Raw genomic sequence first — 13,697 nt, 5'->3', positions numbered from 1 at the left:
GAGAGAGAAAGAGAATGAGTGGGGAAGGGTCAGAAAGAGAGGGAGGCACAGAATCTGAAGCAGGCTCCAGGCTCTGCACTGTCAGCACAGAGCCCGATGTGGAGCTCGAACTCATGAACTGTGAGATCATAACCTGAGCTGAAGTGGGACGCTTAACCGACTGAGTAACCCAGGTGCCCCGATGTATATTTATTTTTGAGAGAAGGAGAGAGAGAGAGAGAGCAAACAGAGAGAAAGGGAGACACAGAATCCAAAGTAGGCTCCAGGCTCTGAGCTGTCAGCCCAGAGCCCGATGCAGGGCTCAAACTCTTGAACCCGAGATATCGTGTCCTGAACTGAAATCAAGAGTCAGACTCTTAACTGACTGAGCCACCCAGGTGCCCCCTGATATTTTGTATTTTATACTTAAGGACACATTATCTTCTCATCAACCTTTTACCTAATAACAGTCATTGATGGCACATTGCCTAGATTCATTATGTCATTAGGGACTGGGAAATGACAATTTTCTATTTCATTCTTCATTTTATTAGCTGGAACTTTTCTCCAAAGAGGAAATTTGCCTATCCCAAAATACAGTTTGTAGAGGGAAAGGATAAGTACTTTGTTTTTTCCCCTTTGTTTATCTGTTTTCACAGTAAGGAATTGGTGCCAGAGTAGTCTCCAGTGGGGACTAATGAAGTAATTTTTTATTATTTTTTATTTTTAGTTTTTTTGGATAACCTGAACTTGCAGATTTTTATATATTTGTGCTTTAAACTATTGTCTTTTTCATTTGTGGATACTAAATTGCCTCTTTTTAGATGAGTAGAAGTTCCCTTTTGAAGTTAGGTTTTTTGTCATTTGAATATGACCCTATTCTCTTTGGGGCCTTCCTTCTGGCATAACAGAGTGCCCTGTATACACTTGGAATATTTTTGCCCCAGCCCTGAATTAGCCAATTCTCTTAAGAGTCTTTTTTTTTTTTTTTAATGTCTGTTTTTAGGGAGCGAACATGCGTGAGTAGGGGAGGGGGAGAGAGAGATGGAGAGAGAATCCCAAGCAGGCTTCATGCTAACACAGGCAGAACCCAACTCAGGGACAAGCCCAGGCAAACACAGTTTGTGAGTTCACAGAGCCTGCTTGAGATTCTCCCTCTTTCTCTACCCCTTCCCCCATTGCACTCTCTCTGTCTCTCTCAAAACAAATAAATAAACTTTAAAAAAGAATAGTTTAACATACATGGTAAAAGAATTTTAAAGGATATACAGTGAAAAATAAGTGCTTTTCATTTAGTAAATGTTCAGTAACTACTTGAATGAGCAAGTGGCTGGCTGATCATTAGGATATTCTTTAAACCAGCAAGTCATTTCCTTCCATCTATTCTGAACTTACATATTTTGTGAAGTCGCCAAGGGAGGGATCTTCCATTATGGATAAGTTTCACCCACTCTCTCTTTTTTATTAGAATGGTGTGCTGCTGAGAACTGTCCTGGACCCCGTCACTGGGGATCTGTCTGACACCCGCACTAGGTACCTGGGGTCTCGTCCTGTGAAACTCTTTCGTGTCCGGATGCAAGGCCAAGAGGCAGTAAGTAATGAAAGTGGGCAGGCAGCATGTTTAGACGTTAGTGGCATCAGCTGAGAAAAGTTCCCTTGGTGTAAGTTTTGCTATCATTAATTCACCCATATATAGTTAGACATTAGCTTCCTCTTGTAAGTTTCTTTTATGTAGGAAGTTGTGGATCCCTTCATCCAGAGCTTTCCGTGGCATTGAGCTGTTTTGATTGTGGGTAGGTTAGGATATGGATCTGTTCAGCCCTCAGGCTGGGCAAATGGAGGTGATTGAGAGGTAGCTAGAAACCTCCCATCTGGGGTACCTTTTTCCACAAGCAACCTTGTACCAATACCAGCGTTTACCAAGTAATGTGAAAGAGATTGGGAAACATTGTGTCCTTTGTATCTAAGAATGTTACTATTGCTGGGTGCTATGCTAGTTCTTGACTTGCAGTCAGCATTAGGTGCAGTAGCATGTCATTCTTGCAACTGTCCAGCCTTATGATAGTATTCGCATTTTACACATGTGGAAATGTAAAGAGATTGAGTGATTAGGTCATAACAGCTAGTAGCTCATGCTTTGAGCAGATAGTAAGCCATACATACTGCTTCTTCTCCAGGACTCTTTTTAGTCTTAAGGTAGCCTTTTAGGTTTCCAAAATTCGTTGGGATATTTTGCAGACTGAAAGTTACAGGTACGGAGTTCGGTTAGCATTCCAAGTTTGTGTTTATCCCAAGCTTATTGGAGGTGCTTTTCTTTCCTCAGGTGTTGGCCATGTCTAGCCGCTCGTGGTTGAGCTATTCTTACCAGTCTCGTTTCCATCTCACCCCCTTGTCTTATGAGACCCTGGAATTTGCGTCTGGCTTCGCCTCTGAACAGTGTCCTGAGGGCATTGTTGCCATCTCCACCAATACCCTGAGGTGAGAGTTCCACACTGCAAGCCCACTGGGAAGTTCTGCCAATGGCTGGGATTCTGGTTCTGCTAGAGTGTTGGCAGAAGTGATGAAGCGATGACTTGGTGGCAGTGAGCCGACTCTTCACCGTGGGACTAGGGTGTTGGAACTGAAACCTTCATTTGGCTCAGGATTTTAATGAAGTATTGGTAGCCAAGTTTCAGTGTCTGAAGTTTTAGCTTCTGTTTAGATTTTCACGGCCAAGTTTTAATATACTGATCAGTACAGTTCACTTTCCTTAAGATTTAAGAGTCTTGTTTTCCAGGGCAGCGCCATTGGATTAGTTTTAGAGCAGGCAGGAATTGAATCTCTGATATCTTTTTCTCATTCTCATTCTGTCTTATTTGCAGTGTTACATGTTCAGTTTTAACCTCAGTATAAATTCTTTAGGCATTTTGTAAGTTGACAGACTCCTATTTATGCTGAGTATGTTAGAGTGTGCACTATCTATATTGTTTTGACTGTCTCAAGTTTTGGGTTTGTTTTTTTCTTTTTTGGTCTTTTGCTGCCACCCATGTTCATGTCCTGGTTGTAAGTATTGGCTCGTCATAAGAGCAACTCTATCAAGAGGCTATAACTTACCAAGTGGATAACTTACCAGGTGAACTCCCAGATCTATGCAGTAGCTTTCAGGATCTTTTCAGTCATTGTTCACTCTCTCTCTAACCTCCACACACATATATACCTTCTATTTCAGCAGAATTGCTTTACCTGCATGGTGTTTTATCTCTCTTTTTTAATGTTTATTTATTTTTGAGAGAGACAGTGAGCTAGGGAAGGGCAGAGGGAGAGAGGGAGACAGAAATCGAAGTATGCTTCAGGCTCTGAGCTGTCAGTACAGAGCCCGATGTGGGGCTCGAACCCACAACCCTGAGATCTTGGCCTGAGCTGAAGTCAGGCTTAACTGACTGAGCCACCCAGGTGCCCCTCCTTTGAAGGTTCTAATGTGGGTTTCAACAGTGAAAACCAGAGTCACCGTGAATAGTTGCTGGCTGTTCCTGGAGTGGAAGTCCCTTCTAGGATTTGTCTATTGTGCAGAATCTTCTATATTAGAAGGCATGCTTCTTACTGCCAGCATTAGAGCTTGAGGGGTGATGCATTTGCTGTGACTGCTCATGGACTATTTTGACATCATTTTCTAGTTCCTGAATGAATAATCTATTAATTCCCTGCCTTTCTCCCCATAGGATTTTAGCATTGGAGAAGCTAGGTGCTGTCTTCAATCAGGTAGCCTTTCCATTGCAGTATACACCCAGGAAATTTGTCATTCACCCAGAGAGTAACAACCTTATCATCATTGAGACAGACCACAATGCCTACACAGAAGCTACAAAAGCTCAGAGAAAGCAACAGATGGCAGAGGTAATGAGACTTGACTTTTAGGGTTCAATTAAAAGGCACTGAAATTTTGTTGAAAAGTTTAAACTTGTGTAATTTTTTATTATATTCTAAAGATCCAGGCTCTTGTCAGGTCCTTTAAGTAGAGCCCTTTGCCAGAATCCTTAGTTTTAGAGGTTTTTTTGTGACTTGGAACTAATATACTGACCTGGGTTTATTTAGTACTCAGCTTTCTTTCTTAGAACATAGTTGTTCAGTCTTTGAGCTTCCTAAACAGTCTGTATGTGTTTCCTGGATTTGAGCCCAAAGGAGACAGCTTTCATATTTTCCACAACACTTCTTCTTTCCAGAAATCATTTCCCAGCAAAAAACAAATAGATCCAACCATGTAAAACTGTATCTGGCCTGGAAGAGAGGAGACAAATAGTAGTCTTAGCATGGGAAGTTAGATGGGGTAGGTGGAAGAGTTGTGTTTTCATTTTATGTATCTCAGACCATTTGTCGGTTATTTGTCAGTTGATGTTCAGTTTTTTTGGTATTAAAAAAAAGAAGTACCTGATTTCCCCTTTAGTGGTTTCCCTTCCTCCCCTTATGTATACACCTTTCCCTTTAATCTTTGTTTTGGGAAATCTGGTTTTGGCCTACAGACTTTGCTATTGTATATAATATGAACTCTCCTTGGAGGTGTTTTTGCTACTTGACCACTTCTCACCCAGCACCCACTTCTGAACACACCAACTCTTCCTTGTTTTTATTTTCGTTTGTTTTGTTTTTGATTTAGGAAATGGTAGAAGCAGCAGGGGAGGACGAGCGGGAGCTTGCTGCAGAGATGGCAGCAGCGTTCCTGAATGAAAACCTCCCTGAATCCATTTTTGGAGCTCCTAAGGCTGGCAATGGGCAGTGGGCCTCTGTGATCCGAGTCATGAATCCTATTCAAGGGAACACACTAGACCTTGTCCAGCTAGAACAGAATGAGGCTGCTTTTAGGTAAGGAGCTCAGGACATCAGCTCCAGGGTTTTGGAGGCTCTTATGGGAATTTTCTGGCCTATAACTAACGCTTGATTCCTGCTTCTTTCTCTGTATACAGTGTGGCTGTTTGTAGGTTCTCCAATACTGGTGATGATTGGTATGTGTTGGTGGGCGTGGCCAAAGACCTGATACTCAATCCCCGGTCTGTAGCAGGGGGCTTTGTCTATACCTACAAGCTTGTGAACAATGGGGAAAAATTGGAGTTTTTGCACAAGGTAGGAACCAGCCTGGATCTTAGGTCCTACTAGGCTCTCCCACTTTTGCTTAAGTTGTGGGTCAGGTCTTCTGGTGACCATTTTGGGAACCAGCTCATTGATGGTGTTCCATCTGTTGGTGGCACACAGAAAATGCTGGGGTTTTCATGCTCCCGTGAAGCTCCATTGCCTGGGTGTCCCACCGGAAGCCTATGTGCTAACCATCCACAGTGGTGAAATAGATGCACACTGAATTGGCCCCTTGTTTACTAATTTTACTAAGCAGGCAGCAATTTGTTACCAAAATCCAGCAGTTCTAAAGAATTAATATTCTCTCAAGAGTTAATATTTAACAGATACAGAGAAGTTCTGGGGATGGATGGTGGTTTTGGTTGCACAACACTGTGAATATGTTTGATGTCACTGAACTGTATGCTTAAAAATGATTAATGGGACACCTGGGTGGCTCAGTCGGTTAAGCGTCCGTCTTCGGCTCAGGTCACGATCTCACGGTCTGTGAGTTCGAGCCCCACGTCGGGCTCTGTGCTGACAGCTCAGAGCCTGGTGCCCATTTCAGATTCTGTGTCTCCCTCTCTCTCTGCCCCTCCCCTGTTCATGCTCTGTCTCTCTCTGTCTCAAAAATAAATAAACGTTAAAAAAAAATGAAAAAAAATGATTAAAGTGGTAAATTTTATGTGTGTTTTAATCACAAATTTTATTTTTTTTAAAGTTTATTTTTGAGAGAGAATGCATGCATACAAGTGGGAAAGGGGCAGAGAGAGAGAGGGAGACACAGAATCTGAAAGAGGCTCCAGGCTTTGACCTGCCAGCACAGAGCCTGTTGTGGAGCTTGAATTAGGAACTGTGAGATCATCACCTGAGCCAAAGTCGGACATTCATCTGACTTAGCCACAATTTTTAAGTTAAGGGAAAAAATTCCTGTTCTTTCACACAGTACATTTATGTATCTCCTTTCCTTCAGCCCTTCCACAGGGAAGTATCCTCTAAGAAACAGTTACTTCATGGAGTTGTCTTGGTGCTAAACTCATTGTGTCTCACTTGTCACTAGCACTCCATTCCAATCCGTCCACAAGCAGCAATCACTTCTCCAGTATTGAGTCTTCACTATTAGTTAATAGCACCATTTGAATTAGCATGGGCTCAGAGACAGCATTCCTCAGGCCTGAGGGCTTCCTTCCACCTGTGGCACTGATTGATTTGCTGAGTGATGTGCAGTGTATGGGACCTATTTACCCAAACACTCTGTTTCATAGAAACTGTTGTATGTGTGATTTATTTCTCTGATGAGCAAAAGATGATCACTCATTGTCTTCCTGACAGATGCCTGTAAAGATATTTTAGGTTTGAGAGGGTGGGGCTAGCATATGACTGGTGTTCTGATAGCTGCATTACCTGCTTTTCTTCTCACAGACTCCAGTGGAAGAGGTCCCTGCTGCCATTGCCCCATTCCAGGGGAGGGTGTTGATTGGTGTGGGGAAGCTTCTGCGAGTCTATGACTTGGGGAAGAAGAAGTTACTCCGAAAGTGTGAGAACAAGGTAAATATGCTGGTAGAGGGCTTCATATGTAGCTAGTGTGGAAGAAGGAAACATGGGCAGGATGGTGGACAGTAACTTAAAATCACATCTCTTTATTAGGACGTTGTAGTTCCCCAATTTCAGCCTAAGAATGAGGCCTTTGAGCCTGGAGAACGAGAGCAGTTAGGTGGCTTTCTTGATTTCTTCACATAAAGAACCAGATTCTGTCTTGCTTGCTTCTATAAGGTATTTAACTCTGAGAACTGAGCATATATTTCCTCCATATTAAAACCAGTAGTTTTTTTCCTGTCTTTTAGCAATTTTTTGCTGACTACTATTCTCTAGGCCCTGTATGTGTTGAAGTCAGGAGCAGCTGGACTTTCTGTGTGTTCTGAACCTCAAGGTTACTCCTATTGCTGTCCGTGTTTTTCCCAGCATATTGCCAATTACATCTCTGGGATCCAGACTATTGGACACAGGGTAATTGTGTCTGACGTCCAGGAAAGTTTCATCTGGGTTCGATACAAGCGTAATGAGAACCAGCTCATCATTTTTGCTGATGATACTTACCCACGATGGGTCACTACGGCTAGCCTTCTGGACTATGACACTGTGGCTGGGGCAGATAAGTTTGGCAACATTTGTGTGGTGAGTTGATGTTTACTTGGCTTACATTGATGTGTGGAAAAGCTGGCATAGTTTTCACTGGTAAAACCAAGGACCCAGGACTGTGATTTCTAATGTGGAAAGTAAAAATGAGTATAGAATTCAATCCTACTAAGGCTGCTTCTAAAAATGAAACTGTTATGTAAGCTTTCTTACCATTTTTTAATTTTTTTAAATTTTATTTATTTTTAAAGTTTTTTTTTTTTTTAAGTAATTACTGCGCTCAATGTGGGGGTCAAACTCACAACCCCCAAATCAAGAGTTATACACACTCTACTGACTGAGCTAGGCAGCCGCCCCATTCTTGTCATTTAGAACCTCCTCTCCTCCATCCCTCCACAACCTACCAGTCCACCTTCTTCATCTTCATTGGAATATGATTTTTTTTAATGTTTAGGGTTTTTTTTTTTTTTTTTTGAGAGAGAGCGAGCGAGCACGAGTAGGGGAGGAGCAGAGAGGGAGAGAGAGAATCCCAAGCAGGCTGTGCACTGTCAGCACAGAACCCAGTGTGAGACTCAGATTCAGGAACTGTGAGATCATGACCTGAGCCAAAATCAAGAGTCAGACACTTAACTGGCTAAGCCATCCACGAACCCCTGGAACATAATTTAATAGTGATAGGTTTCATTTGAACTAATGAGTAATGTATATTTTTACTTTTATCAGAATTTTGGCCTCTCTTTTAAAAAAAAAAAAAATTTTTTTTTCACGTTTATTTTTGAGACAGAGAGAGACAGAGCATGAACGGGGGAGGGTCAGAGAGAGGGAGACACAGAATCTGAAACAGGCTCCAGGCTCTGAGCTGTCAGCACAGAGCCTGATGCGGGGCTCAAACTTACAGACCGCGAGATCATGATCTGAGCCGGAGTCGGCCGCTTAACTGACTGAGCCACCCAGGTGCCCCTCTCTCTCTCTTTTTTAATGTTTGTTTATTTTTGAGAGAGAGCCAGCACATGCGCTTGGGGGAGGGGCAGAGAGAGAAGGAGAGAGAGGATCCCAAACAGGAACGCACTGACAGCAGAGAGCCTGGTGCAGGGCTTGAACTCACGAACTGTGAGATCATGATCTGAGCCGAAGTCAGAAGCTTAACCGACTGAGTTACCCAGGCTCCAGCTTCTCTTTTTAAGCCCAGTGTCACTTTTCTTATTTATGTCCTATGGCCTTTGGTTTGCTTTTGCTTAGGGCTTGATACTCTTGAGTTTCTCACTCAGACACTAGGTGCAGGAAACCAGCTCAGGCCTATGCCAAAGTTGGTATCCCAGGCTTGCTTTCAAGGATCTGGGGCAAACATTGCTTGGTGATTCAGGTGAGTAAGTGTAGGACCCAGTCCTCTGACTTGTGTCACTTCCTTGTAGGTAAGGCTCCCACCTAACACCAATGATGAAGTGGATGAGGATCCCACAGGAAACAAAGCCTTGTGGGACCGGGGCTTGCTCAACGGGGCCTCTCAGAAGGTAGGATTACAGAAGGGGCTCGGAAGGATGGGAGCCAGCCTGCATAGTACATTCCCCATGGCCCTCACTGAGGGAACAGTTTTTAGTCACTTACCCACAGCGCACATGATTCTGCTGAGTACTCTCCTGTGTATGGAAGTCCTTTTATGGCCTGTGATGGACAGATGCTAGGTTTGATGTAAAATGACCAAGTCAACATTCCATTTTTATGACTGAAGAAATAAGATTTTTTTTCCAAGACATTTTAGCAGTTGAGTGGAGCATAATGAGTTTCTTGGAAAAAATTGTTAAATAGGGTCACTCCCTTTATGAATCAGCTTCTCTCTGAGATGTTCTGGGTTCTTTACTTTTCTCCTATAGGCATGTATTTCTGTAGTAAAGCATCTCTGGACTTCTTAGATCTATTTGAGAAGGCAAGTCTAATGATTGTTGCTTTTTAATAATTTTCTGTGGGTTTTTTTATGTAAACTTGGTAATTTAACAAAAATTTTTTTCACACTAATTGTTTATCAGAAATGATCTAACTTTAGCATGTTGGTGGGGACATTAATCTCAAGTAAATGTTAACATTCTGAAGTATTTTTAAGTGTTAGTGAGTTTTGGATTTAAAAGAAGATGAAATCTGCCCTTTGGAGGCACTCCTTGGTCTTGGTAATCTAGAACAGGTTGTGAGGGCACACATAGTTACTAGTCTGTTTTTGACTTGCAGGCAGAGGTGATCATGAACTACCATGTAGGCGAGACAGTGCTGTCATTACAGAAGACCACACTGATCCCCGGAGGCTCAGAATCGCTTGTCTATACCACCTTGTCAGGAGGAATTGGCATCCTTGTCCCCTTCACATCCCATGAGGTAAAATCTCCCACACTCTTCTGGCCTTTGCTTTGGCAAGGTTGTTTCTTGGTGCTGAATCAGCCTAAGAGGACAAATCTTATGTCCCCACTTGCAGCTAGGCATGTTCTGGAAATTTTATAAAGTGACAGATGTGCCAAGGTAGATAAGAATCCTGATATCCCTCTCCCACCCCTGTGGGAAAAGCCATTTGTTTTCATATTGTACCTGGGTTTGGTTCAGTTCTGATGTGGATATAGCATTAGTCAGAGGCCAAAGCCCCAGAACCAAACCCCACAGGAGTAGGAATGATGGATGATGAGTACTGTGCATTTAATCTGCCTCCTTGAGTCAACTCTGGGATTGGCTAAATTGGATTTATGTCATTCCAGCTAAAGAAGCTGGGATCAGGAATCTGACTTCACAAATCACTCTTTACATACTGTGTTCTCTTGTGTTCTGTAAATACAGGTGGGGTTTCTTTCAGGCATTCGCTATCTTGTAGCAGGAAAACCTGTGATTGTCAAAGGAGCAATTTGTTAACAAACAAAGCAATTTGTTAACAAATTAAGCAATTTGTTAGCAAGTAGTTAATATCTCTGTGGTAAAAAAAAAAAAAATCAATGGCTTGTCTGTTCATTTTGCTTCTGGAAACCATAGACTAGTAGTTGAAATCACTTTTTTCTTTTAGTGACAGATTCTTTGTTTCTTCCACCAGGACCATGACTTCTTCCAGCATGTGGAAATGCACCTCCGGTCTGAGCATCCCCCTCTCTGTGGGCGAGACCACCTCAGCTTTCGTTCCTATTACTTCCCTGTTAAGGTAAGGTCTTAACCTTACTACACACCAGAACCTGGGGGTCTTGTTGGAAATCTGAGTTGAAAAGGGGTATCTTTAGCCCATTTAACTTGTGTTTTCTGTGGACCTCTGTCTTTTAAAAATCAGGGCAGTCCTGAATTAAAGGGGTGGATTGATGGAGGCAGTAATGGGGGAAAGGAATGACTAGTGATATTCAGGGACCTCTTCCCCTGGGGCAGACCACAGCCAGAGAAAAGCCTTCACCCAGTTTTGCTAATCTGAACACAGGCTACTGAGGATGAACTTAAAATAGCATTCCTGGCTCTGTAAATCGTTCAGATACCAGAATAAAACCTTTCCTTGCAGGTGCTCTAGCATATGTCACTTTCCGTGAGCGTCTAACCTTTTTATTCCTTACTTTTCTATGTCTTAGAATGTGATAGACGGAGACCTCTGTGAACAGTTCAACTCCATGGAGCCCAACAAACAGAAGAATGTCTCTGAAGAACTGGACCGAACCCCACCTGAGGTGTCCAAGAAGCTTGAGGACATCCGGACCCGTTATGCCTTCTGAGCCCTTTCCCTGTGGGGCTTGTGTCAGAGACTCTCTGTTTTGTTTCCCCTACCACCTGGCTCTGAACCCATGTGGCAGAAGGGTGGCTGGTTAATTAAGACTTTGTAATATTAAAGCTAGTATGTCTTTCGTATCCACTCTTTCCCTGGAGTGACTGGTTCCCCCTAAAATTGGCACTGAAATTTGCTATGCTTCTTTTTGCCTAGTACGTAATACATTGCCCCCAGGTTCTGGTGTGTAATAAGATGTTGGCGATTCCCCCAAGCTTTCCCTGCACTGAAATATCTGGCTCTCTTGTCTACTTTTGTACACACCCTTAGTTTTTAACCAGTTTTCCTGTAAATATAGTTTTGTACAATGTTATGTTTGTGGGTGGGAGGTGGGGGAGAGATGTGGGGAAGGCAGGCAAGCTGAGGTGGGGACCAGGTTGAATATAGTATAACTCCTGAGTTCTGCCACTCTGAAATCTAACCAGAAATACAATGTAGTTTTTAAGGTGGCTGGAGTCCATGTGTCTTTTCTGGGGGTGAGAATTTAGGTGGGAGATTTAAACCTGAGTTGGAGCAGGAAGAATGGAGTATCCTCCTTTCCAGCTACCTGCTTGTACTTCTGGTTCCCTGTGGCCTCACTCCTGGCTTTGTGGTGGTTTTTTGGCTTCCTGTAGTTCTTTCTGCTATGCAGATGAAACTTGGGCTTAATAATAAACATGGAGTCAGCCACACCTCTTCCCATTGAATATTGAGGAAGGGTGGCTGATTTCTTCTCTGGTGTTTTATTTTATTTTTTTAGTGTTTGTTTATTTTTAGAGAGAAAAGGTATGCCTGTGCACGGTAGGGAGGGGCTGAGAGAGGGAGACAGAATCCTAAGCAGGCTCTGCGCTATCAGCACTATCAGTGCAGAGCCTGACGTGGGGCTCTGTCCCATGAACTGTGAGATCAGTATGAGCTGAAATCAAGAGTCAGACATTTAACTGACTGAGCCACCCAGGTGCCCCTCTTCTCCCCTGTTGTAGCTTCTTCCTACTTTGAGGTCTTAAGAGTGAAGGATTCAGCATGCATTCTAACTGGGTAGTCTCTTAACAGATGCTCCCTTTACTTCTACAGCTCCTGAAATGATCGTTTGCCTTATGAATCCTAGGAAGGATCAGTAAGTACAGAAGAACCCAGATCTAACCTGCCCATGGGAACAAAGTCAGTATATGTGGTCTCTATTTAAAGGCTCATGGATAATGACAAGGGAGGGGTGGGTACTGTCTGCAGCAGTCATCTTAGGCAAGCTCTGGCAGGCCTTTGGAGTATGAAGAGGCAGCGCTGGTAGCTAGTCAACTGCAAATGTGCTGGTGTCAAATGTTACAACCTACACCTGGGAAACCAGCTCTAATCGTCCAGGTAGTCTTCCAGCTTCATTGAACCTGGAATGACCCAAGCTCGCTGCTGTTCCCAGTATTTCACAGAGTAAAACATTCATTCACGTGCATGTGCTCAGCCACTTCCATGAACGGATTTTCTGTGGCTAGCACAGGGTTAGAATCAAATCAAGGTGATTAGATAAAATCTTTGACCCTGAGCAGCGCACAATCCAGTGCAGAGAGTTCCTGATGCTGTCCCTGGAAACTCTCTTAAGTATGACTAAGTTTTAGAGTGGTCAGTAGAGATCCAGATATTGCCAGGAATTGAATCCCTAACAACACTTTGTCAGTTATCTCACTGATTCACATAACAGAAGACAATACTTTTGAATTACATTTTTATGACCTAATTCCAGGTCTCATTCTTCCTGTGGCCCCTACCCAAAGCCATTCTGTTTAGTCTGTCAGATTGTATGATACTGACATGCAGTAGTCTGGGAAACTTGGCAAAGATGTTTGGGTAGCAACCTATTCCGTTTCTTTTCTGAAGTACTTCCTATAGTCATAGAGGGTTTATACGTAAGAGAGGAAAAGATCTCTGTAGAATTGCGACTTGTCTTGGGTTGCTAATGACATAGACGGTAGTTCATTAGCTATATAATCACAGCCAATGGCATAAGGACACTGCATGCCATGCAAAGTCACATGGGGGTTCCACTCAACAACCAGGTAAACAACTGGGGGCTTTGGGAGGGAGACGGGCTTTTTAGTATCAAGAAGGTGGGGTGCCTTCTGGTTCCTTTGGGAAGATGTGATTGGCTTGAGTAAATCCATAGACTCTGGTGAACTGAAACCTGCTGCCCAGAGAGGAGCAGGAACTGTGTCTGGTCCTTTGATAAGGAGGGTTGTTTAGCTTAGGGAACCTTACCCATAAGAGCAGAGCTGGGAAGGAAACTTGCAGTTGGGCCATTTGAAGCTCTTTTGATTTTATAGTATATAATATGAACCTTAATTTTAGATCTTTTACCACAGCTGGGAATGAATGGTCATCTGATTTTTGCCCCACTAGAGAGCTACAGGTGAGCCAGGCAAAGGTTTCATATTAAGAGATTTCTGTCCTTTCCCTTTTGTCTATAACCCAGAGTCTAGGGAAAATGATACAAACTCAGTGGGATTGTCACAGAAATGTGGGTGCGTTTTGCAAAAGGTTAACTGGTAGATGACAGCACATAATGAGCTAACATTCTGAGCATTGTACTGATAATGAGCACAGTAAGAAATATACAGGGCCTGCTCAGTTAAACTTGATAGCCTAATAAGGAAATGATCAGTCAAAATGTGTTTATAGTATAACTAGAGAACTAGAATCAGGTGACATGTCTGATCTGGCTTGGGCAGAAAACAGTTGAGTGAATTTTGGGCAAACCATTTAAAAC

General features: G+C 42.9%; 1 protein-coding gene across 4 annotated transcripts in view; it reads left to right on the top strand.

Annotated features, from left to right (window-relative positions):
- The window catches only part of SF3B3 (splicing factor 3b subunit 3), a 47,929-nt gene extending 36,517 nt beyond the window's left edge, over positions 1–11,412 (top strand). For 2 of the 4 annotated variants that reach the window (XM_043599628.1, XM_043599629.1), the window contains exons 16-26: positions 1,448–1,570; positions 2,303–2,457; positions 3,678–3,852; positions 4,610–4,815; positions 4,917–5,073; positions 6,484–6,609; positions 7,024–7,236; positions 8,610–8,708; positions 9,418–9,561; positions 10,259–10,363; positions 10,773–11,412. In XM_043599628.1, the coding sequence (XP_043455563.1) occupies positions 1,448–1,570; positions 2,303–2,457; positions 3,678–3,852; positions 4,610–4,815; positions 4,917–5,073; positions 6,484–6,609; positions 7,024–7,236; positions 8,610–8,708; positions 9,418–9,561; positions 10,259–10,363; positions 10,773–10,913 (1,644 nt within the window). In that variant the 3' untranslated portion in view covers positions 10,914–11,412. Of the gene's footprint in view, positions 1–1,447; positions 1,571–2,302; positions 2,458–3,677; positions 3,853–4,609; positions 4,816–4,916; positions 5,074–6,483; positions 6,610–7,023; positions 7,237–8,609; positions 8,709–9,417; positions 9,562–10,237; positions 10,364–10,772 lie in introns of all 4 variants that reach the window. The other 2 variants (XM_043599625.1, XM_043599626.1) reach the window with 1 other exon arrangement.
- Positions 11,413–13,697: the final 2,285 nt, after the last annotated feature.

The sequence above is a fragment of the Prionailurus bengalensis genome, chromosome E2 (genome assembly GCF_016509475.1).
Source record: "Prionailurus bengalensis isolate Pbe53 chromosome E2, Fcat_Pben_1.1_paternal_pri, whole genome shotgun sequence".
NCBI lineage: Eukaryota > Metazoa > Chordata > Mammalia > Carnivora > Felidae > Prionailurus > Prionailurus bengalensis.
This window is presented reverse-complemented; position numbering and strand designations above follow the sequence as displayed.